Source organism: Bos taurus, chromosome 17 (assembly GCF_002263795.3).
Source record: "Bos taurus isolate L1 Dominette 01449 registration number 42190680 breed Hereford chromosome 17, ARS-UCD2.0, whole genome shotgun sequence".
Lineage (NCBI taxonomy): Eukaryota > Metazoa > Chordata > Mammalia > Artiodactyla > Bovidae > Bos > Bos taurus.
Window position 1 is genome coordinate 15,718,584 of NC_037344.1, and position 27,060 is coordinate 15,745,643.

Genomic DNA, 27,060 nt, shown 5'->3' on the forward strand with positions numbered 1-27,060 from the left:
TATGTTCAGACTAGACTGTAGATTAGGATAGAACCAGGTATAGACCAGTTAGAAAGCTAATATAATTCTCTAATTGAGACATGAGGGTAGTAGCCTGGACTAAGAAAAGTAGCCTGGACATGATGAAAAGTAGCTGGGTTCTGTACTTTGAAAGTGGTGCCAACAGAGTTTTCTGATGGTTTGGATGGGAAAATGAGAGAAGGGAGAAGTCAGGAATGAGCTGAAGGATGGGGTGGCTGTGGACTAGCTGGCAAGGACTCTGGAAAGAACAGGTTTTGTAGTCAGGAATAGGGACATGTTCTCTTCGAATATCTTAAGTTTACCATGGAAATATCAAGTATGCAGTTAGATATAAAAATCTGAAATTCAGGAGAGAGGGTTAGATAAATGGTCTAAAATTGGGAATTGCTAGCAGGCAATGGCACCCCACTGCAGTACTTTTGCCTAGAAAATCCCATGGACGGAGGAGCCTGGTAGGCTGCAGTCCATGGGGTCACTAGAGTCGGACATGACTAAGCAACTTCACTTTCACTTTTCACTTTAATGCACTGGAGAAGGAAATGGCAACCCACTCCAGTGTTCTTGCCTGGAGAATCCCAGGGACGGGGAAGCCTGGTGGGCTGCCGTCTATGGTGTCGCACAGAGTCGGACACGACTAAAGTGATGCAGCAGCAACAGTAGCAGGTAATTTAAAGCCATGGAACTGAATAATGTCAGCAAAAAAAAAATTGAGTTTTCAGAGAAAACAGAAATGACCTACAGATCACAAATGGGGACAACCTGATGTTAACAAGCAGAGGAGCCGACCTCAAAGTTGGATAAGGAGTGACGAGTGACTTAGGAGGTTAACAAGTATAACATCCTGAAATCTAGGGTTAGACGGTATTCAACAAAGGAGGGATCCATCTACCCAGTGCTGCTGGTAGGTAAGGAAAATGATGACTGAGAAGCAACTTTGGATTTTGCAGCATGGAAGACATTGATGATGCTGATTAGAGTAGCTGTACTAGAATACAAAGGGATTAAAGCCTCAGTAGAGAAGGTTAAGAGGAAAAGAAGAAAAGGAACTGGAGACAGTATTTATGAACAACCCTCTGAGGACTTTCAGCATGAAAGGAAGCAGAGAAATAGGGTGGAATCTATAGAGGAAGTAAGGTCAAGAGAGGATTATTTTTTAAAGATGGGATGATAGCCATGTGTCCTAACGGGAACAATCCAGTAACAAAGAAATATTGATGATGTCGGAGGCAGGGGAGGGAACTGTTTGAGTGATACCCTCAGTAGTGAGAGTAGGGATGATCTGGTGTATACAGGTAGAGGAGCTGGTCTTAGCTAGAGAACAAATAGTTCATCCTCAGAAATAGGAGAGAAGACAGGCATAGAGAACAAACAGGAAAACCAAGGAGGCAAGGCAGGAGTGGGATGAATTGGGATTAACACACACATATATATATATTATATGTTCAGTTCAGTCACTCAGTCGTGTCCGACCAACTCTTTGTGACCCCATGAACTGCAGCACACCAGGCCTCCCTGTCCATCACCAACTCCCAGAGTCCACCCAAACCCATGTCCATCGAGTTTGTGATGCCATCCAGCCATCTCATCCTCTGTCGTCCCCTTCTCCTCCTGCCCTCAATCTTTCCCAGCATTGGGGTCTTTTCAAATGAGTCAACTCTTTGCATTAGGTGGCCAAAGTATTGGAGTTTCAGCTTCAACATCAGTCCTTCCAATGAACACCCAGGACTGATCTCCTTTAGGATGGACTGGTTGGATCTCCTTGCAGTCCAAGGGACTCTCAAGAGTCTTCTCCAACACCACAGTTTAAAAGCATCAATTCTTTGGCACTCAGCTTTCTTCACAGTCCAACTCTCACATCCATACATGACCACTGGAAAAACCATAGCCTTGACTAGACGGACCTTTGTTGGCAAAGTAATGTCTCTGCTTTTGAATATGCTGTCTAGATTGGTCATAACTTTCCTTCCAAGAAGTAAGCTTCTTTTAATTTCATGGCTGCAATCACCATCTGCAGTGATTTTGGAGCCCAGAAAAATAAAGTCTGACACCATTTCCACTGTTTCCCCAACTATTTCCCATGAAGTGATGGGACCGGATGCCATGATCTTAGTTTTCTGAATGTTGAGCTTTAAGCCAACTTTTTCACTCTCCTTTTTCACTTTCACCAAGAGGCTCTCTAGTTCTTCACTTTCTGCCATAAGGGTGGTGTCATCTGCATATTTGAGATTATTGATATTTCTCCTGGCAATCTTGATTCCAGCTTGTGCTTCTTCCAGCCCAGCATTTCTCATGATGTACTCTGCATAGAAGTTAAATAAGCAGGGTGACAATATACAGCCTTGACGTACTCCTTTTCCTATTTGGAACCAGTCTGTTGGTCCATGTCCAGTTCTAACTGTTGCTTCCTGATCTGCATATAGGTTTTTCAAGAGGCAGGTCAGGTGGTCTGGTATTCCCATCTCTTTCAGAATTTCCTACAGTTTGTTGTGATCCACACAGTCAAAGGCTTTGGCATAGTCAATAAAGCAGAAATAGATGTTTTTCTGCATCTCTCTTGCTTTTTCCATGATCCAGCTGATGTTGGCAGTTTGATCTCCAGTTCCTCTGCCTTTTCTAAAACCAGCTTGAGCATCTGGAAGTTCACGGTTCACATATTGCTGAAGCCTGGCTTGGAGAATTATATTATATATATATTATTGATACTGTGTATAAAGCAGATAACTCTATAGCTCAGAGAACTCTTACTCAATGCTCTGTGGTGACGTAAATGGGAAGAAAATCCAAAAAAGAAGGGATATATGCAAACAGCACTTCACTTTGCTGTTCAGCAGAAATTAATGTTATGTTGTAAAGCAACTATACCTCAATAAAAATAATTTAGGAAAAAAGAGAGAAGAAAGAGCATAAGAAATGTGGGTGAGTGGACAGACATCAGATCATATGTCAAAATGACTTAATGCTTGTTCCCATCTTTACAAAAATAGTAGCCAACAATTTGGGGTTGTATCATATGTGCCAAAATTATTTTGAAGATGCTGCCTTTATCATTTTACCCTTGCAACCCTCATAGGAGTAGTCCTACACATTTAATGGATAAAGAGGCAGACAGTTGGCGTTGCATGTACTTTCATGCCAAGTCCAGTGGCCGGGCCTGGATTCAGACCCTGGTGGTCCAAGTTGAGTACCTTGTCCCCTGAATCACGATTCTGCACTGCTTCTATTCTTTCTAGGAGAAAGCATTGCTAATCTTAAATCTGTACAGATAAAGTGTTTGCAATCATCCTTTGCATAAACTGTTAAGTTTTATCAGATACAAATTAGCAATATTATGAGATAACTTCATGAAAATCAATCCCTTCAGTATCTCTTAAATATTTACTATGGAATTGTACCTTATGCAGAAACAGTTGCCACGTATTCATAATCACAATTGAAAAAATATTTCACACTCTCATATATCTGACGATACTCGTACCCACAGAGAATCTGAGATAGACCAAAAGAAGGAAAAAAAAAGATTCATATCTCCCTTGTGGGAAACGTGAGGCATATAATATAGAATCAGATCAGATCAGTCGCTCAGTCGTGTCTGACTCTTTGCGACCCTGTGAATCGCAGCATGCCAGGCCTCCCTGTCCCTCACCAACTCCCGGAGTTCACTCAGACTCACGTCCATCAAGTCAGTGATGCCATCCAGCCATCTCATTCTCTGTCGTCCCCTTCTCCTCCTGCCCCCAATCCCTCCCAGCATCAGAGTCTTTTCCAGTGAGTCAACTCTTTGCATGAGGTGGCCAAAGTACTGGAGTTTCAGCTTTAGCATCATTCCTTCCAAAGAAATCCCAGGGCTGATCTCCTTCAGAATGGACTGGTTGGATCTCCTTGCAGTCCAAGGGACCCTCAAGAGTCTTCTCCAACACCACAGTTCAAAAGCATCTATTCTTCGGCGCTCAGCCTTCTTCACAGTCCAACTCTCACATCCATACATGACCACAGGAAAAACCATAGCTTTGACTAGATGAACCTTTGTTGGCAAAGTAATGTCTCTGCTTTTGAACATGCTATCTAGGTTGGTCATAACTTTCCTTCCAAGGAGTAAGCGTCTTTTAATTTCATGGCTGCAGTCACCATCTGCAGTGATTTTGGAGCCCAGAAAAATAAAGTCTGACACTGTTTCCACTGTTTCCCCATCTATTTCCCATGAAGTGGTGGGACCAGATGCCATGATCTTCGTTTTCTGAATGTTGAGCTTTAAGCCAGCTTTTTCACTCTCCACTTTCGGATGGGAAATAGTATTGTTTTTTATTATGGTTGGTTACTTGCCTACCTTAGTCGCTCAGTCATATCTGAGTCTTTGTGATCCTTTGGACTGTAGCCCACCAGGCTCCTCTGTCTGTGGAATTCTCCAGGCAAGAATACTGGAGTGGGTTGCCATTTCCTTCTGCAGGAGATCTTCCTGACCTAGGAATTGAACCCATGTCTCCTGTGTCTCCTGCATTGCAGGCGGATTCTTTACCTGCTGAGCCACTGGGGAAGCAAGCCCCTCTTGCCTACTTATTCAGCACTTTTAAGTTGAATCTATTTACTTTAGACTTTTTTGGATTTGTAGAAATAATTTTCTAAGGGTGCAGTGTATTCCACTGGCCTTGAACTTAACTAGGAAACTACTCACTCAGCTAGTGCACTTCAGGATAGAAATGCGTTTCATTTTCTGTCCTCTCCGTGTTCTAACCAAGCTTTTATCAACTCACTCTCCACCACCCCTCTCTTCTCAATCATAGATAGTGGACAAAATTTAAATGACAAGAGCTCTTTGTTGTAGATGTATTGGTGATTTGGGGTTGCTTGTTGACTCATAACCTATGAACTTACTCTTCAATTTCAGCATGTTTGTAGATCAGAGTTCTGAGATTATAGTTTTTAGAGGTCAAAAGGCAAAATAAGCCCAAGGAATGTGAACATGTGACTCTTCCTGTTCCAGCATAAGCCCTGATTCAAAATTTTTTTTTTGCTTCCACCTATACAGAGCTTGTTTGACTAATGGATTTAGTTCCTGGAAACTGTCTCAGCAGAATTTACTTCAAGCTTTCAACTTTGTGCTCTGAAATGAGAAGTTTAACCAGGGTAGCAGTTGATGCATTTCCTTTGCTGTTTGGCTAAGAGCAAGACTGGAAAGTTTTATGACATTGTTCTCAGACTGGCAGGATTTAAACAAACAAGGTTTCCTTGACGTGAGAAAAGGTTGCTTTGTTCTTCCCCTGGCAGTTTGTCTGGAGTCAGGCAGTCCAGTCATTTCTCATACATCTGGAAGGTACCACGATCAGTCACTCACTTTGGTCATAGTTCACTGGACACTATGATGATTACATCTGAAGATGTATCTTTGCCCTTTGTGTGAATACCTTTGGTGCCTTTAAGACTGTTGCTACTAGAGACAAAGGAAGACACAGCATTTATTTGGAATCTTCCTCCCAGGGTTGCCATTAACCTTGCCCTACCTGATACCCAGGGGCTTCCCAGGTGGAGCTAGTGGCAAAGAACCCACCTGCCAATGCAGGAGACATAAGACACACAGGTTTGATCCCTGAGTCAGGAAGATCCCTGGAGAAGGGAATTGCTACCCACTCCAGTATTCTTCGGAGAAGGCGATGGCACCCCACTCCAGTACTCTTGCCTGGAAAATCCCATGGACGGAGGAGCCTGCAGTCCATGGAGTCGCGAAGAGTCGGACATGACTGAGCGACTTCCCTTTTACTTTTCACTTTCATGCATTGGAGAAGGAAATGGCAACCCACTCCAGTGTTCTTGCCTGGAGAATCCCAGGGATGGCGGAGCCTGGTGGGCTGCCGTCTATGGGGTCGCACAGAGTCCGACACGACTGAAGCGACTTAGCAGCAGCCAGTATTCTTGCCTGGAGAATCCCATGGACAGAGGAGCCTGGTGGACTATGGTCCATAGAGTCGCAAAGAGTCAGATGCAACTGAAGTGACTTAACATGCACGCATGCATGCATTATTTCTAGATTTGGCCTTGTTTCTTAGCTTTGGTCTCTCTGTTCACCTAAAATTTATATCTTCCTGTTTCTCCCCCCACTTCTACTTACTCCATTCCCTATGCCTACCATGGGGACTGTCCACTTGATTTTCCATTATTTTTTATCATGGCTTCAAGCTCAACTCATGTGTGTGTATGCTTAGTCACTCAGTCATGTCCAGCTCTTTGTGACCCCATGGACTGTAGCCCACCAGGCTCCTCTGTCCATGAGATTCTCCAGGCAAGAATGCTGGCGTGGGTTGTCATTCAATACTTACTTCCCCTTTATTCCTACCTTTTCCAAGTCTTTTTGTCATCTTAGCTCCATCCCCTCTTCCCTCCAGTCCCACTTATGACCTCCTCCAAGTTAGTTCATGGCTTCTGTTTACAGCACTCGGCATCATCAAACCAGACATCCCTCCCCGACTGTTCTACAAAGACTCACTCTTTTGGTGTTCACTCCCTATATACCAAGCAGCTTCTCTGACCTCCCTCTGCATAGCTCTCCCTTCACGTGTTCAGGAAGCAACAGGACCTTGTCTGAACTTGATCTTCTCACCAGAGATGCATTCTCTGCCTCTGAACCCTTAACCCCTCTGGATGTGTTTTGTCCCAACTTTCTCAGCACTTATCATACCCTCCTTATATTGAAGGCATTGCTTTACACCTCTTGAGACTTTCTCCTTGAGGGTAGTGGTCATGAGTTTTAATATTAGTATCACCCCAGGACCTCATACTGAAGAGGTTCTACTTGTCTAACAAATGAGTATATAGTTGACCCTCTGTGTCTGAAGGTTCTGCATCTGTGGTTGGTTGAATTGCCAGATGTAGAACCTGTGGGTATGGAGGGATGATAGTATTACACCATTTTTTAGAAGGCACATGAGCATCCTTGGGGGTGAATATCAAGGGGTCCTGGTGGCCAGTCCTCCACAAATGCAGTATTTCTCATGATGGGCAATGAAAAAAAAGGGGGAAATTGATACAAGGAAGACAGCTTAGCATTTGTTGAAGACAGATGAATATAGATTTTTTTTTTTAATTCCTGGACCAGAGCCAGGAAATGATTCCTGAAGATGGAGTGAGGAAGACTTGGAGGAGGGCATTCTTAGTGGCCAGGGACGTCATTCTAGGCAGCTTGGCCTCAGCAGGTGCGTCTTGTTCCCTGATTACTCATCTGTTGTCTGGATTAGCTTCATTTCTGTGTTCTGTAGCCCAGGATTCAGCTGATATTCGGAGCCCTCTGATGGCCAGGTGTCTAGGGTCTATGACCAAAGTTGCACGTGTGTAGTATACAAAGGAGTCCTGCTGTAGGGTATCTGGAGAGGAAACCTTATCATTAGTTGATCCCTCCAAGCACTGACATTCGCATTGTAAAACTGTACCCAAAACACAGCCGGTCACACAGGTAGCCATCTCTGAGTCGATGTAGAGCAGCTGTGTTCTCAGTTGTGTTCGCGGCTGCGTCTAGCTCCTGTGTCCCCATGGACCGTAGCCCGCCAGACTCCCCTGTCCATGGAATTTTTCAGGCAAGAACACTGGAGTGGGTTGGCATTTCCTACTCCAGGGGATCTTCCTGAACCAGAGACTGAACCTATGTCATTGGCATCTCCTGCATTAGCAGGTGGATTCTTTCTCATTGTGCCACTGGGGAGCCCTGATATAGAACAGAGGCCCTTCAAAACCATCGATGACTCTATGGGCAGAGATATACCCACTCCCAGCCCCCAACCTTGAAACCACTGCCAATTCTATGCCGCCTGAGGTTTGGACATCCTGTTAAAAATCCTGTCAGCTGTGGAATGGGTTCCTCTCACAACCTTGGGAATTTTATCACCCTCCTTAAAGGCCATTCTAATTGTTCTGCTCCGCATTTCATCATCTTCTGAACTTAGGTAAATCCTATGAGCCAGGCTCATATATTTCTCCTATCCCTTTGCATAAAGTTTAATGGGCAGGCAAGCTTTGAGCTTTTCATTTTTTTCCCAATGTCTGAAAAGTTGTGATAACAAAAATAATACTGGCTACAAGCTTCTGTGAAGTTAATTATTTTCAGTGAATGAAGGAGACTGAGCACCTGAGAAGAAAATGGCTCAGAAATTGGAAAGAAAACATTATATTCTGCTACCATCGGTTGGAATTTGGCCCTTTTATTTTCCTCCTGAGCAACATAAGAGCCATTGAGCTCAGAGGACGTGAACATCCTGTACAGGAAGTAGATGGTGTGTGGAGTAGGTGAAGGGGGCGCCCGGCCGTCATCCTTTGAATCCTTCAGTGAATTCACTCGAATCCTGTTAGAGAAGCGAGTCAAGGGCTGGAAAACAGGCTCTGCTTGGACGACTTCCAACACACTTCACAAAGCTCAGGAAAAGCTCAGCTAAGCCACACACATTTTATGCTTTCCTGAGGAAAGACTCTGCTTGTTGGTCTCAGGGTTAAGGAGTTTCAGCAAGTTTTTATAGAGATACTAAAACATTCTCTTCATATTTTCCTCTGTCACTAAAAGGAGCCCAGGGGATAGAAGCAATGATGCGGGCACTTAAGTGTCTGCTGGGCCAGTTAGCTTCTGTGAGAGGTGTAGGCGCAGTGACTACATGTTGGCAAGCCCTTAGCTACCTGGCGTCTCTGGGTTTATCATACGAGTGTATATGTGTGTGTGTGTGTGTGTGTGTGTGTGTAACAATCTCAGCTGAAACATGAGGAAGCTAAACTCAAAAGAGTGGATGTGTGCATTTCAAGATTTTTTTTAAAGCCTTTTATTGAGCTATAACACAGATACTGAAAAGTAGATACATCTTAGGTGAAGAGCTCAATGAATTTTTGCATATAATATGCACCCATGTAAGACCACTCACATGAAGACATAAATAATTTAGAGTGCCTCAGAAGGTTCCCTCATACATAAAAGGCACCACTTTTCCTTGTTTAAAGATAAGTCTGAATCTCATTTCAAGATTTCTTACTTGAATCTAGAACACACAGAATGAACACCGTCTTCATCCATCCCAGAAAACGACTTTCCCGTCAGGACAAAATAAACCCCATGTAAATTGTGAAGTACGGAGAGACAGGAAGCCGTAAGGGATGATGTCACAGTGGTCTCAGAGTTGTCAGGAGCTGCTGCTTTTTTTGTTGTACCCCAAAAATATTTTTCAGGGAACAAACTTAAGCATTCGCTGTGCCTTTCTCAGAGTGATTTGGAATGCTCATTGAAGCAGAAAGGCCCTTTATGAACTGACTGCTTCAACCTGTCTCTGCCCTGTCACACACCATTGTGTCTATTTCAGAACCTGAGATTTACACTGAGTGAATATTAACAGGGAAGAAAACCTGAAGTCGTTGCAATTTGCATTTGCCAGTGAGATTTACCTTTATTTGCTAAAATTAAATTGCTTCTTTTCTAGGAAAAAAAAAAAATGTACTTTTAGCTTTCTCATGTATACTTCTGTATAGGAAGCTTACTGCTATCTTTAAGACATTCTGCCTTGCTCACCAACTTGTAATTTTCTTATTCATCATTGTTTTTGTATATTGTCCTTTTCCTTAAATTTTAGTCATAAGAAGTATATATAATTATAGTAAGCAAAGACACTGGAAAGTGGTCAGTGTCAAATACCTAAGGGCACTTCTAGACTTAGAATTTCAGTGTGTTTATTTATTTTTCCAGGTCCTCAGTTTTATTCTAGTAGGACTAGATCAGGGGATCTCTTTCTTTTTTAATCTCATTGCATTTCTGATTAGGAATCAAATGGTTAAATTAGAGTGAAGATAGGTTTAGAAGTGACTAAAAAAATTATGCCGATGAAGAAATCTGTGAAGATTCTTCTTTTAAAGATCCTTAAGAAAAACCACCAGCTCTGTTTAATTTGAGCTGTCACTTAGTATCTTGCAAGGCGGGGTGGGAATAAGTTAATTTTCCACTTTCTGATAGAAAGAGCTTATCACACTTTTGGCGAGGTTATTGATCACTTGACACAGAATAGGATGCTAGGTGCCCAGACAACATGTACCTGCTATTTGGGAACTTTGCAAATGCGTAGAAGAGTGTAAACCAGTTACTGGAATGGAGTAAGTGACCAAGTAGTTTTACTTCAGGCTGATAAAGCAGCGCCATCTACTGCACACAGGCTTTATTCTGTGTTGGAGAATTCTTCAGTAGAAATTCATTTTTGCAGACCTCAACACAAAGCCAAATGGGTTTTCAGTCTGTTATCTTTTAAGATATACATCTGGGTTGATTTATTGAGATACTTGTTTTCCACGTGTATGTGTCTGCATATTCACATTGAGAACAGTAATCGAATAAGAGAGTGAAAGGTAAAACAATATAAATATGAAAACAATATGAATATCAAGTATTTCTTCTTGATGTCTCTTGATGTGTCTTTTACTCTGAAAATAAGTCTAATGTACCTCCATTTGCCCTTTTATGTCTACTAATGACATAAAAATCAATAGTTACCCAGTGCCTATTTCAATTGAACCACTGTTCATATTTTATCCTAAGCTGCCCACAAATGAGTCCTTTATTAAATGATTAGATTTAATAGGCTTTCATTGAATTCTCTTTTCTCTAGTGTTTTTTATTCCTGTCATAACACTTAATTCTACAATATTTTAAAATAATAACTCCTAATGTTCCTAATGTATTTTGTATTACAACTTCACATAAGCATTTACATAGAGTATTAACAGGAGCATCTCTTTTTATTAAGTTGGGACCATTAATTATCCTTTCAACCATTTTGGTTTATTTCATCTAATCTATTATAGAACATAAAATAAGTAAGTGACGGTAGATATGGTGCAATAATGATTATGATTCTTTTCATCACTACCTATAACTCTTTCAAGGTCTTAACTGATTATTGACCATTCACATTACTCCCTCTGTAAACTGAGAAGATTGTATCACTTCAGATCTTGATTCACAGTTAATTTTTCAGCATGCGCTCATTTCTTTTCAACTGTATTTGTATTTGTCATACCACTGTCAATTTATATATTAATGGAATAGCACACAGTCTGGAATTTATAATATTTGACATTTGTCAGGATTTGATTTTCAAATAGATTGAAATAGAATATAACTTGTTTCTATATCACATGCCAAAGTCATAATTATATAACTGAAACATGTTAAATTTCTAGGCATACAGAAAGCACAGATGGTTTCAGTTTTGTATCCTGATTTGAAGAAAGGCTATTCAGATTCCAAATACTGTCAAAAACTTGATTTTCTCATTCATACCTATATGTTAAAAGACTTTTGTTTTATTTATTCCAACTTTACTCATTTAATTAAAAACTGAATATTTTATATGCTGTGATCCGGAGATCCAGTGATTAAAACAGAAATTTCTTGCCCTCAGTGAGTTCACTTTCTTGCAGAAGAGTATGGGCAAGGAGCTGTGAACACAAAGGAAAGTGAACCTGACCCAAATTTTAGTAAATGAGGAGGGGATTTAGGGGGGAAATCAAGGAGACTTCCTGGAAGAGAGAAACTCTGAATTGAGTCTGCAGAGAAGATAAAGTATTTGTCAGGAAGATAAGCAAGGGAAGAATGCTCCAGGACTGCAGATAGGATTTGCAGAGACACTGAGATGAGACAGCAGAACAGGTGTGGGGAAATTTGTCTGTTCAGCTCTCCTGGGACTCAAGGCTACAGATGAAAAAGCTCTGAGAGATGAGACTGGACACATAGGCAGAGATCAGATAATGCAGGGTCTGTCATGCTTTGGGACTTTGTTCTGAATGCTTTGGTGTCTTTAAAATAGTAAGGAAATGAAAGAGTGAGTAATGGAATTCAAATTGATTAGAAAGATCTCTGTAGCAACTCTGTTGAGAAAAGATTGGAGAAGGATATGCCTGGAGGAAGAGGAGTCACTCACAGAGCAGGATAGAAAGCAGTCCATGGGAAACGGATAACTGATGATGGGAGAGGGCAAAAGGAAGATGAGTGTTTGATGGGTCTTTGAAACCCCTAGACTGTAGTTCACCAGGCTCCTCTGTCCACGGAATTCTCCAGGCAAGAATACTGGAGGCGGTAGCCATTCCCTTCTCTGGGGGAACATCTTGACCCAGAGATAGAACCTGGGTCTCCCGCATTGCAGCAGATTCTTTACCATCTGAGCCACAGGGAAGCCCTATTATGATGGTAGAACTAATTTCATTACCCAGTAAGTGTGAAGACTATAGAAGGAGTCCAGGAAAACATGTTTCCAGCCGGGGAAGAGTTTGGTGGCATCATCCACCAAGATCCAGGCAATGCCCAGATTAGAGATGAGCAGAGAGGAAGAGGAGTTCTTCTATAAATGAGTGAGATAGGATCCAAGTGGAGAGTCCAATGGGTGGCTGGTTATAGACATCAGGAGTTCAGAGGAAAGATTGGGATTGGAAATCTTTTATCTTTGTAACTTCTAAGTATGGTGTAGAACATCACTGAAAATAAATAAATTGGTTCTGTCCTCCAAGACCTTCTTTAATCTATCTATCCCACTCTTCTTATGCTCTGTCCACCCCACAGAAGACTGGTATGAGCAGTTGTATCCCCTCATCCTTACCCTGAAGGACTGCATGGGAGAAGTGGTGAATCGAGCTAAGCAGTCCCTGACCTTCGTGCTCCTCCAGGAGCTCGCCTACAGCCTGCCCCAGTGTTTGATGCTGACGTTGAGAAGAGACATCGTCTTCAGCCAAGCAGTAGGTGCCTCTTGTTTTTTGAGCCCAGCGCACTGATGGGCTGTCAGATAGTATCCTCAGTGAGGAAAGAGATCTTCTTATGATAGTCTGCTTATTTTATTTTTTTTGGCCATATATACCACCTGGCCTGTGGGATCCTGGTTCCATGACCAGGGATTGAACCCATGCCCCCTGCATTGGAAGCTTGGGGTCTTAATCATTAGACCACCAGGAAAGTCTAGTAGTTTGCTTTTTAAGAGGATCCTTTTCTTAAGGTATTGATACCCAGCTTTTCTTATTCATAATAGATACCTAGCTGAATAGAAACAGTGTGTGAGACCTTAAATATTTATTTCTGCAAAAAGGTGGCCAAGTCCCTGAAATGTCCATTGTTTCACAGGGCACAGAGTCTTTGAAGGAAAGAGTCCCTTGTCCTGGCCTCATATTATTCCTGGGGTTTCTGCACCATGCGCTGTGCAGAGAGTAGCCAGGACTGGCAAAAGGGATCTGTTTGCAACCCTTATTTCTACAGCTCCCTCATGAATTCCTGGACAGGGCCTTATAATAGTCTGTTTTGTTGTTGCTTTTTGTTTTTGTCGTTTATATAGAAGTTTGCCAGGCCGTAGTCTTGGATGAAGGCTGGGCAGTATCACCTCCGTTGCTACACCCCACCCTAGCCCGTGGCAACAAGGTTGGCCTCCGTCAGAATAGCCGTGTTCCCACTCCCCTCCTGCCTGCACCCATGACTGAGTTTTGCAGACACACACCTGGAGGGAAAGAGACAGAAGTCTGTCTTTGTAAACCATCCAGATAAAGGGAATAATTTAACCAAAATATCCCTTGTCCCCTATGATTTCATGGATGACCCAGTAGTAAATGGAGCGAAGTGTCAAGCACTTTGCTCTGCCTTACACAAATCTCTCCACTGTGTTCTTGCAATGACTCTGAGGAATGAGAACTATTATCTCTATTCTTCATGTGCAAAAATATGTGAGAAAGTCTTGGAAGTGTTAAGTGACTTTTTATGATTTTACTGCCTGGTCTTTCCCTTTTCACAGTGCTGCCTTTCCCAAACTGTCCTGCAGCATGGGTTTAGACATCCGTGGTTTCAAAATGGATATATAAATAGTTACAATTTTGTTACACATACTTGGAAGTTTCTAATGAAGTCTGTGATGTCTCAAAAGTCTTAAATATTTTTAAATTAAAGCTCACTGACCCCAGGAATTTCTTCAGTGTTTTTCTTTTCTTTTTTCTTTTTTTAGCTTGCTGGATTGGTTTGTGGTTTTATCATCAAATTGCACACAAGTCTGTATGACCCTGGCTTCCTTGAGCAGCTTCACACGGTGGGATTGATAGTACAATATGAAGGACTGCTGAGCACATACAGTGAGTATTGCTTTGGTCCATGTTAAAATAATATCCCTATTCATAAGGCTATGTGATCCATAGATTCTTCAGTTAAACATAAAAATAAGAGATCAACCTTTCTTGCATCAAGCATTAGAGAAAGAATATAACTTTCAGTTCGTTATATTCATTCTCCTTGTCACTGTGCTTTTAACCTCATTATGTTTTGAAAATGGAATTATAGATTACTTCACAGTGGAGTCCTGAGCAACCATCTGGCTTTTTAAATATAAAAAGCTTTGCCAACCTAGTTTCAATGACTGGATTTTTAAAGTTCCCAAGTCTCTAATGTCTAGAACTGCCCTGTTCAATACATAGGTTGGTGTGGCAATTGAGCCCTTGAAACATATCTAGGCCAGATCAATAAGTCCTCGACATGCCCACCAGACTTCAAAAACTAGTGGAAAACAGTTTTATATTAATAATTAATGAAGAATTAATCATTGTATATTGATTTACAGCTGAAATGCTGTTTGGGATATATTGGGCTAAAGGAAAACAGTATTAAAGGTAATTTCACCTTTAAAATTTTACTCTAAAAATCTGACTTCTAGGATATTTAAAAGTATGTATGTGGCTCACATTATATTTCTTTTGCACAGGACTTATTCTTAATTACCTCCTCGTTAGGCTTTATTTTTTCAGGGTATTAAATATAAAGCTAGCATGAGCTTAGGTCAGTGATCTTCAATGCAACCGTTTCTATTTTCTAGAAATCAAATGTCAGTCCTGCCAAGGGAGAAAGATTTGCACAATACTTTGTGCCATCAAAGAATTAAAGCTTCTCTCTAGCCTTTCAGGAAAGGTATACCTCCTTCCTCCCTTCAAAAGGTATATGGACAGCTGGAGTCTATTGACACGGTTCTGATTTCACTGATGAAAACCTTCAGACTCAGGCAAATGTCCTTAGAATGGATTCACTGCATTCAGGAACTCATTCACTAAATTGTTAGAACAAATTCTAGCAGGGAGGCGGAGTACAAAGTGACATTCTCTTCAAATAGTGTGTTTGTAACTAGGTTCCTTTGCCCTTGCTTAGGTGAGGAAATTGGAATGCTGGAGGACATGGCCGTTGGTATTTCGGATTTGAAAAAAGTCGCATTTAAAATAATTGAAGCCACATCCAATGATGTCTTGCCAGTTATAACAGGAAGGCGGTAAGTGGTGCCCATTTCCTAAACACCAAGCTTTGTTAGATATTTTTTACTAACCCCTGACAACAGAGCCAAGGAGAATGGAGATTTGGCTTGGAAATGTTTCTTTTGTTCTCTTTTCCTTTTTTGAATGAGAAATAAATGTAGGTGACATGACAGAGGAAGATACTGAAAAACTCCTAGAAGTTTCATGGATGTTTATAAATTGCACTATAGTGAAATAAATAGGATAATGCTCCCCCGTGAAATGTAAGGAATTCAAAGTAATAGCAAGCATGAGAAAAAACATTTTTCTTTTTATTACTATCTAGTCTAAAGCTCTGGATGTTTTTACTTTTGCTGGAATCATTTGCTTAATAGTGTCATAATTCTTGAGATGATATTAAATTCTGCTAAAAGCAGCAACATTTTAGAAAAGATGTATTTCTATGTTAGGGGCATATGCCACCATTTTTCTTAATTATTTTTGACAATTCACTGTCAGACTGAGATTTCCAAGAACAGTTTTAAATAAATAGCTTTGAAGGTCATTTTACGATGGGAAAAATATCAAATAATTAAGAAAAATGATGGTGTGTAGAATAGACCTCCAATAGAAGAATTACATCCTATGGATACATTATTTCAGTCAGAAGTCCTTGAAATTTTAACCATTCTGGCATTAGCACTTTTAAATGCTGCACGAAGATATTTGAAATTTGAAGTTTTCTCAAATCAGAGTGAAAAAAAAAATGAATTTTCTAAAGAGAGCCCTTTTCATGCCAGAGAGAGATGAAGAGACTTAGGTATGAAATATAAAAATTCAAACTAAACTTGTTTTCTTTCTATAATAAACATATAATTATTTAAACATTTGTGTAAAGAATGCCCAGAAATCCATGGTTGATTGAAAGGTAAGTCTTATATATAAAGGAAAACCACATCCCTTTAAAACTAAGTATGTCAAACGCAGCCTAATGCTTAATTTGCCATTCATTGGAGGAAAAGGGAATAAAATTGCTCATATACATGCCTGGAAAACAGTGCCACCCTGTATTACTATGAAGCTTATTAGCAAAGGTGGGAAATGGATACTTTTATCACAGTTTATAACCGAAGCTTACCAGGCCATTTGCTCTAGGCAGAGTGCAGATGTTTTTTTCTGAGGGAGTTCTTTAGACTGTATCTAAATTCAAAAGCTATCATATGGATGGGAATGAAACTGGAATGGCAAAGTGAGCAGCTTGGCAATTTTTTTCTCCAGAAAGCGACATCATAATTGGACAGAATTTTCTAAAGCAACCATCTTACGACTAAGAACTAAATTTGTGCACAAATTTAGAAGTACTTATTCGTGAAAAACTGGTGTACATTGGATAAGTCAGTAGGAGTATGTGGCAATTTTGCCGAGTTGCTCCCATCATTCCCGGCTCTGTCAGCACAGTTTTGTGAGGGCAAAGCAGGCCATAAAATCCGGCAGTCTCCTGCTAGAGGGGGCTGACTGGGTTTGGACCAGACAAGAAAAAGAATAAAGCACACTCTTGAAAAGTTGTTAGAAACAATGGTGACTAGATAACCATTCACAATAGCACTAAATAGAATAACTACATCAGACTAAATTTAATAAAGCACTCTAAGAAATGGAAACCCACTCCAGTATTCTTGCCTGGAAAATCCCATGGACAGGGGAGCCTGGTGGGTTGCGGTCCATGGGGTTTTGGGGAGTCGGACACGACTGAGCACGTACACCACACCTGATGGCTAAGTTGGTAAAGAATCCGTCTGCAATGGAGGAGACCCTGGTTCGATTCCTGGGTCGGGAAGATCCACTGGAGGAGGGATAGGCTACCTGCTCCAGTATTCTTAGGCTTCCCTTGTGGCTCAGCTGGTAAAAAATCTGCCTGCAGTGCAGGAGACCTGGGTTCAATCTCTGGGTTGGAAAGATCCCCCTGGAGAAGGGAAAGGCTACCCACTCCAGTACTCTAGCCTGGAGAATTGCACGGACTTTATAGTCCGTGGGGTTGCAAAGAGGTGGACATGACTGACCAACTTTCATGAAGAGTTGGAAACAGAACACACAAAATAATGCTTCGAGAAGTTAATACGATCCAGGAAATGAAAGGACAGCCCGTGTTCACGGAGCTGGAATCCTCATTCGTTATTGGTGGTCCTATCACTTTGGAAACAATTTGGCAGTTGCTGAAAAAGTTAACCTAAAGTTGCTACATGACTCATCAGTATATTCCCAAGAGGAAATGTCCACACAAAACTAGTAGTATTTTTCAGAACACAGGTAGCCAAAATCATGAAGTAATCAAGTGTTCATCAACTTGAATGCACAGACAAAATGTGGTATTCCCAAACAACAGGACACTATTCAGCAGGCTACTAACACAGGCTATGACACACATGACTGAAAAATGATGCTAAATGAGAAAAGCCAGACACGACGGACTATATGTTGCATGATTCTTTTTATATGAAACATGTAGAAAAGTAAAATCTGTAGAGACATAGAAAAAGATCAGTTGTTTCCTGGGGCTGACTTTGGGGTTGGGGTTTGAATGCAAACAGTCAAAGGAGATTTTTTTAAGGCAGTGGAAATGTTCTGAAAGTGAATTATGGTCGAGATTGCACAACTCTATAACTTTGCTAAAACTCTGAATTATGTACTTAAAACAATGAGCTTATGTCAATTATATTTTAATGGAGTGACAAAACATAGGCAGAACACTCCGACATAAATCGCAGCAATGTTTTTTGGATCCGTCTCTGAGTGCAATGGAAATAAAAGCAAAAATAAACAAATGGGACCTAATTAAACTCAAAAGCCTTTACTCAGCAAAGGAAACCATAAACAAAACAAAAAGACTACCAATGGGATGGGAGAAAATGATGCAACTGACAGGGGATTAATTTCCAAAATATACAAACAGCTTATACAGCTCAATATAAAACACACTCACAAATAACCTGATCACAAAAAAAAAAAAAAATGCGCAATAGACCTAAATAGGCATTTCTCCAGAGAAGCATACATTTGGCCAACAGGCACATGAAAAGATGTTCAACATTGCTAATTATTTTGTTGTTCAGTCACTCAGTTGTGTCCAACTCTTTGCGACCCCATGGACTGCAGCATGCCAGGCTTCCCTGTCCTTCACCTTAATCGCTAATTATTAGAGAAATACAAATCAAAACTACCAAGAGGTATCCCCTCACACCAGTCAGAACGGCCACCATCAAAAACTAAAAATAGTAAACACTGGAGAGGTTTGTGGCGAAATGGGAACCCTCCTACACTATTGGTGGGAACGTTAATTGGAAAATGGTATGAAGGTTTCTTAAAAACTAAAAATAAAGTTAACATATGATCCAACAATCCCATTCCTAGGAAAAACAAAAACTGTAATTCAAAAAAATTCATATACCCTGATGTTCATAGCAGCACTATTTACAAAAACCAAGACATGGAAGCAACTTACATGCCCAATGACAGATGAATGGACAAAGAAGATTGATGTGTGTATGTATATACATATATACACACATATGTATAAAATGGAATACGATTCAGCCATAAAAGAGAATGAAATAATGCCACTGGAAGTGGCACAGATGGACCTAGAGATTATCATACTAAGTGAAACAAGTCATACAAAGACAAGTGGCATATGATATCACTATATGCAGGATCAAAAAAATAATACAAATGTACTTATTTAAAAAGCATAAATAGAAAACAAACATGGTTACTAAAGGGGAAAGTGAAAGTGTTAGTAGCTCAGTCGTGTTCGACTTTTTGTGACCCCATGGACTGTAGCCCACCAGGCTCCTCTGTCCATGGAGTTCTCTAGGCAAGAATACTGGAGTGGGTTGCCATTGCCTTCTCTAGGCGATCTTCCTGACACAGGAATTGAACCCATGTCTCCTGCATTTCAGGCAGATTCTCTACCATCTGACCCACCAGGGCAAGTGGCTTCCCACTCCAGTATTCTTGGGGTTTCCCTGGTGGCTCAGATGATAAAGAATCTGCCTGAAATGCAGGAGACCCAGATTCAATCCCTGGGTTGGGAAGATCCCCTGGAGAAGGGAATGGCTACCACACCAAAGGAGAATGGGGGGATAAATGAGGAGTATGGGATTAGCAGGTACACAGTATTATGTTTAAAATAGATAAACAAGGACCTACTTAATAGTACAGTGAACTATATTCAATACTTTATAATAACCTATAATGGAAAAGAATCTGAAAAGATGTGTGTGCATATAACTGTATCACTTTGCTATACATCTGAAACTAACACAACATTGTAAATCAAGTATGCTTCAATTTTTAAAAAAAGCTATCATAAAGTGTATAATGTTTCACCTTCAGAGCAATCTTTAAAAGCAGAGCAGACTTTACCAACTGAATCTTCTCATATTCCAGAAAATTTCGAAATAAGTAAATATCAGCTGTCTGTTAGCCAGTCTATTGTAAAGGACACTGAAAGCAATTTTAAAAAGAAAAATAAAGTGTCCATCCATCTGAGGGTAGTGCTAACATCCCTGCTTGCTGGATGGATGGTATTTCCCAGTTCTCTCGTTCAAAGCTGAGGTGAAAAACTCTGGCAGTCGAGGATTCAGAGTAAGCATCAGTATTATTATACTAGAGAAACTGAAAAGATTTTCATAGAGACCCGCCGATTCTCCTGTTCTTCCTTACACCATATATGTATTACAACACTAGCACTCTGTATGGTTCAGGAAACACACGGACTTTCCTTAATTCCAGGTGAAACTTGACATTTCTTTGCTCAGTTCACACTGGATCAAAAGATACTACATTTCAGAATATGTAAGCATCTATTCTTCTTGACCTTATTTTGTGAATCCTAACTTAAATCTTCAACACTAAACATTAGGGGTAATTTTTAATAGAAATTTCCAATGAAAAAATACTCCCATGATAATGTGGAGAAATGATCAGGAATCACCAAAGGTTACATCTTAAGTAATAAAACTATTGCATCTCCATCAGGCCATCACAAACAGGGGGGTTCATCAATAATAACAATTAGGCTATGCTAAGAATGTTATAAATGATTTCGTTCATTAGTTTCACTTTATTGAAAATCCATCATTTAATTGCTTTTCTTATCACTGAGACTTGGTTTTAAAATAATTAAATCAAGAAAACAAATATTGACGCTCTTATGCACATGGTATATGAACATGCACTTAAATGTTCTTCGTTTCCTAAAACAACTCAAAGTAATAGAAGTAAATGTAAACACTCCTTTATGCCAAGTAATTTAATAGTGAAGTGAATGAAATGATTATCAAATGAATTAATAATAGCAAATAAGCAAACAGCAGCCAAAAACCTGAATCAGTGCTTTATTCCAGCTGTTCTGTTGTTTCTTTTCAATGACTCTATAGTAATACAATTGAGTGGAATAAAGCAGAGCTGCGTCTCTCTGTCCCCCTCTCTCCAGTGAGCACTATGTGGTAGAGGTGAAGGTTCCAGCAAGGGTGTTTGAGTCACTGCCTCTGCAGATTAAAGAAGGACAGTTGCTTCATGTGCATCCAGTACTTTTTAACGTTGGAATCAATGAACAGCAGACTCTTGCTGAGAGGTAAGGGGTTCCGATATAAGATCGGTTCTTTTTTTTTTTTAATTGTTATGAATATGCTGAGCAATTCCACATGTACATAGACACTGGATTCATGGGTAACATTTTCCTTTCATCCATACTAAATTCCTTGATAGAATTTAAGGATTTAAATTTAAGAATTTAATCTTATTTAATTTAAATAAGAATTTAAGGATTAAGGATAGACAATATTTAAGGATTCCTGGCTCATATCAAATTTAAATGTTGTAAAATAATAAGGAAAATATTGGTGTCAATACCAAAATATTCACATGGGTTAGCTTTCTTCATGTTTCCGAATACCTATGTGTGTGTATCAAATTTTAGAATTGTTTTATGCTCACATGTATTTCACCATTGTAAACTCTACTAATTGTGGCAAAATTTTCTGGACCTAAAACATGTTATCCTTTCCTTTGTTTTATTTACTAAAATAATTGTTATTGGAGGATGCCAACACATCCTTTCATAATAGTTTGCTCAGTTAAATGACAGATGATTTTATGTGATTTCATAAGTAATTGTAACAAACCATTTTTTAGCAGGTAAAGGAATTAACTTTAGCATCTCATATGGTTCACATGTAGAGATTATCAAAAACAGATAAGAGTTAAGGTTCACAAAATACATTTTTAAAAGATTCTCTAAAACTTCTTACAGAAAGAAGTTACTGTCTTGCTATAAAGCCTGGCTGAAAAAGCTCCCCAAAGTTAAACTTTTGGAGAGTATTTAAAATGCTTCCTTATCTATAATTTAGTCTCTATATATCTCCTGCTGCTGCTACTAAGTCGCTTCAGTCATGTCCGACTCTGTGCGACCCCATAGACGGCAGCCCACCAGGCTCCCCCGTCCCTGGGATTCTCCAGGCAAGAACACTGGAGTGGGTTGCCATTTCCTTCTCCAATGCGTGAAAGTGAAAAGTGAAAGGGAAGTCACTCAGTCGTGTCCGACTCTTTTCGACCCCATGGACTGCAGCCCACCAGGCTCCTCCGTCCATGGGATTTCCCAGGCAAGAGTACTGGTGTGGGTTGCTATCGCCTTCTCCATATATCTCCTACCCCCATAGTTAGCTACTGTGTTCTTTGCCATGATTGATAAGAATGTTTTAATCATTTACTGTTGTTTTTTAACTAAACTAAAAAACCACTACGTTTATAGTCCTCTTGAGAAGATAGCAGAAGAGCACCAGTACAGAGGCTGGCATCCTTCATGGTGTGGACAGAAAAAAATAGTTTACAGAAGTGAGCTAGTCCCTGGGAGAGTGGAGGGCCCTCCGTGCGCCTGTAGCAGTGTGTTTAAGGCTATATGCAGCTCAGTATCTGGTCCTGGTCTTCTGGACCTCTCCTCAAGCTATCACTGGTGAAGAGGAAGATTGGAAGAATAGAAAGAGAGGGAAGAGGCTTTGTGTCTTTAGAGATACAGCCCTGCAGAGATGGAGAAACTAACTTGGACAGAGTCTCAGTTATGCAGAGGCATGGGGTTAGTGTTTTAGATTTATGTCATTCAGGTTCGCATATGATGATTCTAAGAATACTTTGGTATGTCAAAAAAGATTGGTGGAATCAGGGCCAGTGGAAACTGGAATATGTTAAAAATCACCATTATGCAATGTTGTGTCAAAAAACAGACTCCTCCCTTGCAAAACTGTTACCATCTATTTAAAAAAGAAAGATAAAAAAGTTACTTTGGGGTCCTGTTTTATAAACCATAATTATTCTCTTTTTTCTATATTTAGGTTTGGAGATGTCTCTTTGCAAGAAAGTATTAATCAGGAAAATTTTGAACTCCTTAAAGAGTATTACACAGTATTTATGGAAAAGATGCCTCCTGATTGTAAGTATGCAAGTTACCAAAAAAAAAAAAAAAACCCACAACAATAATAATTTCTTGATTAATAATTCTTTGGGAGAGGACAGACATAAAGGTCAATGGAAGGAAAAAGCACGGGGTGGGAATGTGAGAGTGATTTTGAAATTGTTTGCGCCAAAGAGACTGATTGCCAAGGTGGCCTCGCAGACACCTGCCTCGTTGTTCTGATTGCATTCAAGTGTGTCCTGCTGCTCATATTAGGACATTAATTTCGGTGCCCTGAGAAAGTGCCAGAAGTTAAAAATAAGGAATTCATAATTAGAAATCTCAACTGAATCCAACAGAAATTTTGTACATCCTTAACTACATGAAAGACTTTAATACAGATTTAGGTTTCTGATTTATAGTCTACATCAGATATATCTCTAGCATTTACATGTGTGTGTGTTGTTCTTCAGTTGCTCAGTCATGTCCGACTCTTTTCGAGCCCATGGACTGCAGCACACCAGGCTTCCTTGTCCTTCACCATCTCCTGGAGCTTGCTCAAACTCATGTCCATTGAGTCGGTGATGCCATCCAACCATCTCATCCTCTGTTGTCCCCTTCTCCTCCTGCCTTCTATCTTTCCCAGCATCAGGATCTGTGTGTGTGTATGTTTATATATATTCCTATTATATAAATCAGAACATAAATTTTACAACTAATTAAAATGATATAAATTAAGGCACAAATTATTGAACATACTTATTGCAATATTTCCAACCAGTCCATTCTGAAGGAGATCAGCCCTGGGATTTCTTTGGAAGGAATGATGCTAAAGCTGAAACTCCAGTACTTTGGCCACCTCATGAGAAGAGTTGACTCATTGGAAAAGACTCTGATGCTGGGAGGGATTGGGGGCGGGAGGAGAAGGGGACGCCAGAGGATGAGACGGCTGGATGGCATCACCGACTCGATGGACGTGAGTCTGAGTGAACTCCGGGAGTTGTTGATGGACAGGGAGGCCTGGGTGTGTTGCGATTCATGGGGTCGCAAAGAGTCGAAAACAACTGAGCGACTGAACTGAACTGAACTGATTGCAATATTTATGTGAACGTGTTGGGGTATAAGCCTATAGAAATGTGTTTTACATTTTGTTTTCTGTTTTGTTTTGGGCCACGGTTCAGTACTGCCACCTTTTTTTCCCCACAAAATTAAGCACGTACTTGAGCGATCCAAAGTCACAGATTCAAGAGTGTGTTTGGAGCTCTTCCATAAGTACTGTACATAAGTAAGTTGAGATACTTAAATAGTCACAATAAGAAACTAGGTTTTAATAAAGTAGAAAATATCGTTACCAAAAGCTGTAATTAAAGTCTGCCTGTCATCTATCTGCTGGCAATTTGACTGATCTGTATTCTAATACTTAGTTTGAAATAGCTTAGGTAGCAGAGTATTTAGGCCTCTTTATAACGCCGTGATTTTACTTAAGAATATTGCAGTGGCATAAGCATATCCATGTATGTATCATTAGAGAATTTTACTGCTGTTTTTATGTTTTATTTCACATAAAATATTTTTAATGCCAAAATGAAATTAAGTGCAGAGGGATTCTTTGGCAGTCAGCATACTTATGAATTTCAGATTTGTAAATTACTTGGAAGGTTAATAATATAAACAAAACTATCTTGCTTTAGTAATTAATGGGAAAAGTTTATTATAACTTGGATGTTGCTGGATAATTCTCTCGCAGTTACTTGTAATTTGGAAGTAATTCCCAGAATTTTTAGAGACAACTTGTTTTCTATTTATAAGGGTCCTTTCAAAGTGAGATCCTTGTACCTGCAGCATCTGTATTACCTGGAAATTTGTTATCAATGCAAATACTCAGGCCCCGCTGCAGATCTATTGCACTTGCCCTGCAATCTGTTTTAATAAGGCTTCCGGATGATTTCTGATCCATACTAATGTTTCAGAACCAATGCTATACCATCTCTACTCAAAACACATGTTATATTAAAAAGTAGGTTGTTGATAAAGTCTTTGAACGATTTCAATACTACATACATAAACAATTATGCACTCCAAAAAAGAAATATGTATAAATGTATAATTGTTGAAATGTTTCTCAGATAGGAAATACAAAGTGATCCCTACATTCAGGTCATTTAAACTCTCCATGGGAGTGTAAGTTTTAAAAATTTGAAGAACATGAGATCTCATATAATGTATTGCTAATTAAAATAACAGTTTTAGAAACATATAAAAATATCTCATCCTTGAAAACAGGCTGGACTTTTGCATCAAATCAGTTTTATTTCATTAGTTGAAATAAATTATCTTAACATGCTGAATTTTTCTGATATTTTGTTTCCTGTTATGTCAACATATTTTTGAGACAGTGCTACATAGATTTGGCACAGAATGAAGGTGTGACATGCCTGTGGTTATTTTTCATAACAAAAGTCTGAACCATATCTATGAAATTATGCTGACATACATAGGATTATTCCTCATGCAGAAATAATTATGATTATTCCTCAAATAATCAATAATTATTCCTCATGCAGAAGCCAAAGCATCACTGGATTGCACTCCATTCAAGGAAGAACCAAAAAGTTTTATTAAGAGTGGGAATAAAGGTTAGGCTATTTGTTAAGGAGGAAAAAATTTCGATGTGGGATCATATACCTAATCCATATAATCTACTATTTTTCTTTCATAGTGAAATCAAGGGATAATTTGTAGTAGTGTTAAAAGGATAAGTATATTACTTTCACTTATTCATCCATTTTGGATATCCTATCCATCATTTACTTACCCTGGTTTTTTATTATTTATTAACTAGTGAAATTCTATTAGTAAATAAAAACTTTCCTTTTTATCCCAAAAGACTTTTTTTTTTTTTAATTTAGGGATGTCCCCTAGTTTTGCAATATCAGGAGTTAATGAATAAGTCATTTTAGCCTATATTTTCCCTTTCAATCAAGCAGTTACCATCCTTTTACTTTTCTTATACTTAAGTTTTGTGGTCTAAAACATTGATTCTTCCCCAAATATTCTCCAAGTCTGTTAAATATGTAGTAGGTTCAGTTGATAGTCTCAATTCAGCAGTCGACACATGCAGAATCCTTCTGTCCTGATGGCTCTATCAGCTGTACTAATAGGACACACACCCCTTAGGAGTCATTAGTGGGGAGGGGAGTAAAGTTAAAGATGCCAGACAACAGAACAGCATTTCCTTTCAGTGTGTTCAGCATAGTCTGGTGATTTATAGACTAATCTATTTGAAAGTCTCAAGTTCATTTGGAAGAAATAATCAAATTCAAGAATTACTATCCTCCAACTCCATCTTCCTTGTACCTGCAGGACCATTAGTAAAAGGCTTGGTACTTTGGAATAGCCTCTCTCTCTGTCTCTCTCTCTGTCTCTGTCTTTCTGTCTCTCTCAGCAGATTTATGGGATCTAGAGCTGTACATATATGTGTATGTATAGATGTACATTTAGATACGTATGTTTTTACATATATATGTATATTTCTTGCTCCAATAGACGTTTCCGCAAAGATTTACAGGAAAGGAATTACCCATTCTTGGCTTCCTCCTCTGTAACAGGCACTTCCCAGCTCTAGATCCCATGAATCTGCCGAGAGAGAGAGGTCATTCCCACCTACCAAGTATTCCACTAATGGGATACATACATGTGTATATGTGTATATACATTTGTGTACATACATGTGTATGTGTATACATCTATATGTATGAATGTGTATGTGTGTATATATATAGATTTATCTGAGGTTGGTATGAATGTGTGTGTGTGTGTGTGTATATATATATATTTATCTGAGGTTGGTATGAATGTGTGTGTGTATATATATATATTTATCTGAGGTTGGTATGAATGTGTGTGTGTGTATATATATATATTTATCTGAGGTTGGTATGAATGTGTGTGTGTATATATATATATTTATCTGAGGTTGGTATCAGGCAGAGCTGTTGATGGCTGAGCGGTCTGTGCTCTGTCCGGGTACCTTGTGTTGTGGATTTCTCCCTTCCCATCCTGGCTTAGTGATGCAGCTTCCAGACAGTTGTTCTTGCTGCCTTGACTCTAAGGCACAGTAAATCATCAGGAGCTACTTCCCCTCAGGCCCTGCCTGTGATATTCACTGGCCCCTTTGATCAACTAGGGAAACTCCCATGGGGCAGGTATGAGTGTTTCTCTCTCTCTGGCTCTGATCTTCCAGATGGGTTTGATGAGCTCAGAAACCTTTCAAGGCCTCTTTCATATCCTACCAAAAGCATTAAGACACTTAAGTGGTGGGTTAGCAAAATAAAATAAAGTACTGCTGTAAATCG

The 27,060-nt window shown here is 39.6% G+C and overlaps 1 protein-coding gene across 5 annotated transcripts in view; it reads left to right on the forward strand.

The window, feature by feature from the left end:
• Nucleotides 1-27,060, forward strand: part of INPP4B (inositol polyphosphate-4-phosphatase type II B) — a 455,375-nt gene that overhangs the window by 343,961 nt on the left and 84,354 nt on the right. For all 5 annotated transcript variants that reach the window (XM_024977565.2, XM_059876249.1, XM_024977564.2 and 2 more), the window contains 5 exons: nucleotides 12,578-12,750; nucleotides 13,995-14,118; nucleotides 15,179-15,296; nucleotides 20,753-20,893; nucleotides 22,647-22,744. In XM_024977565.2, coding sequence (XP_024833333.1) covers nucleotides 12,578-12,750; nucleotides 13,995-14,118; nucleotides 15,179-15,296; nucleotides 20,753-20,893; nucleotides 22,647-22,744 — 654 coding nt within the window. The remainder of the gene's footprint in view (nucleotides 1-12,577; nucleotides 12,751-13,994; nucleotides 14,119-15,178; nucleotides 15,297-20,752; nucleotides 20,894-22,646; nucleotides 22,745-27,060) is intronic.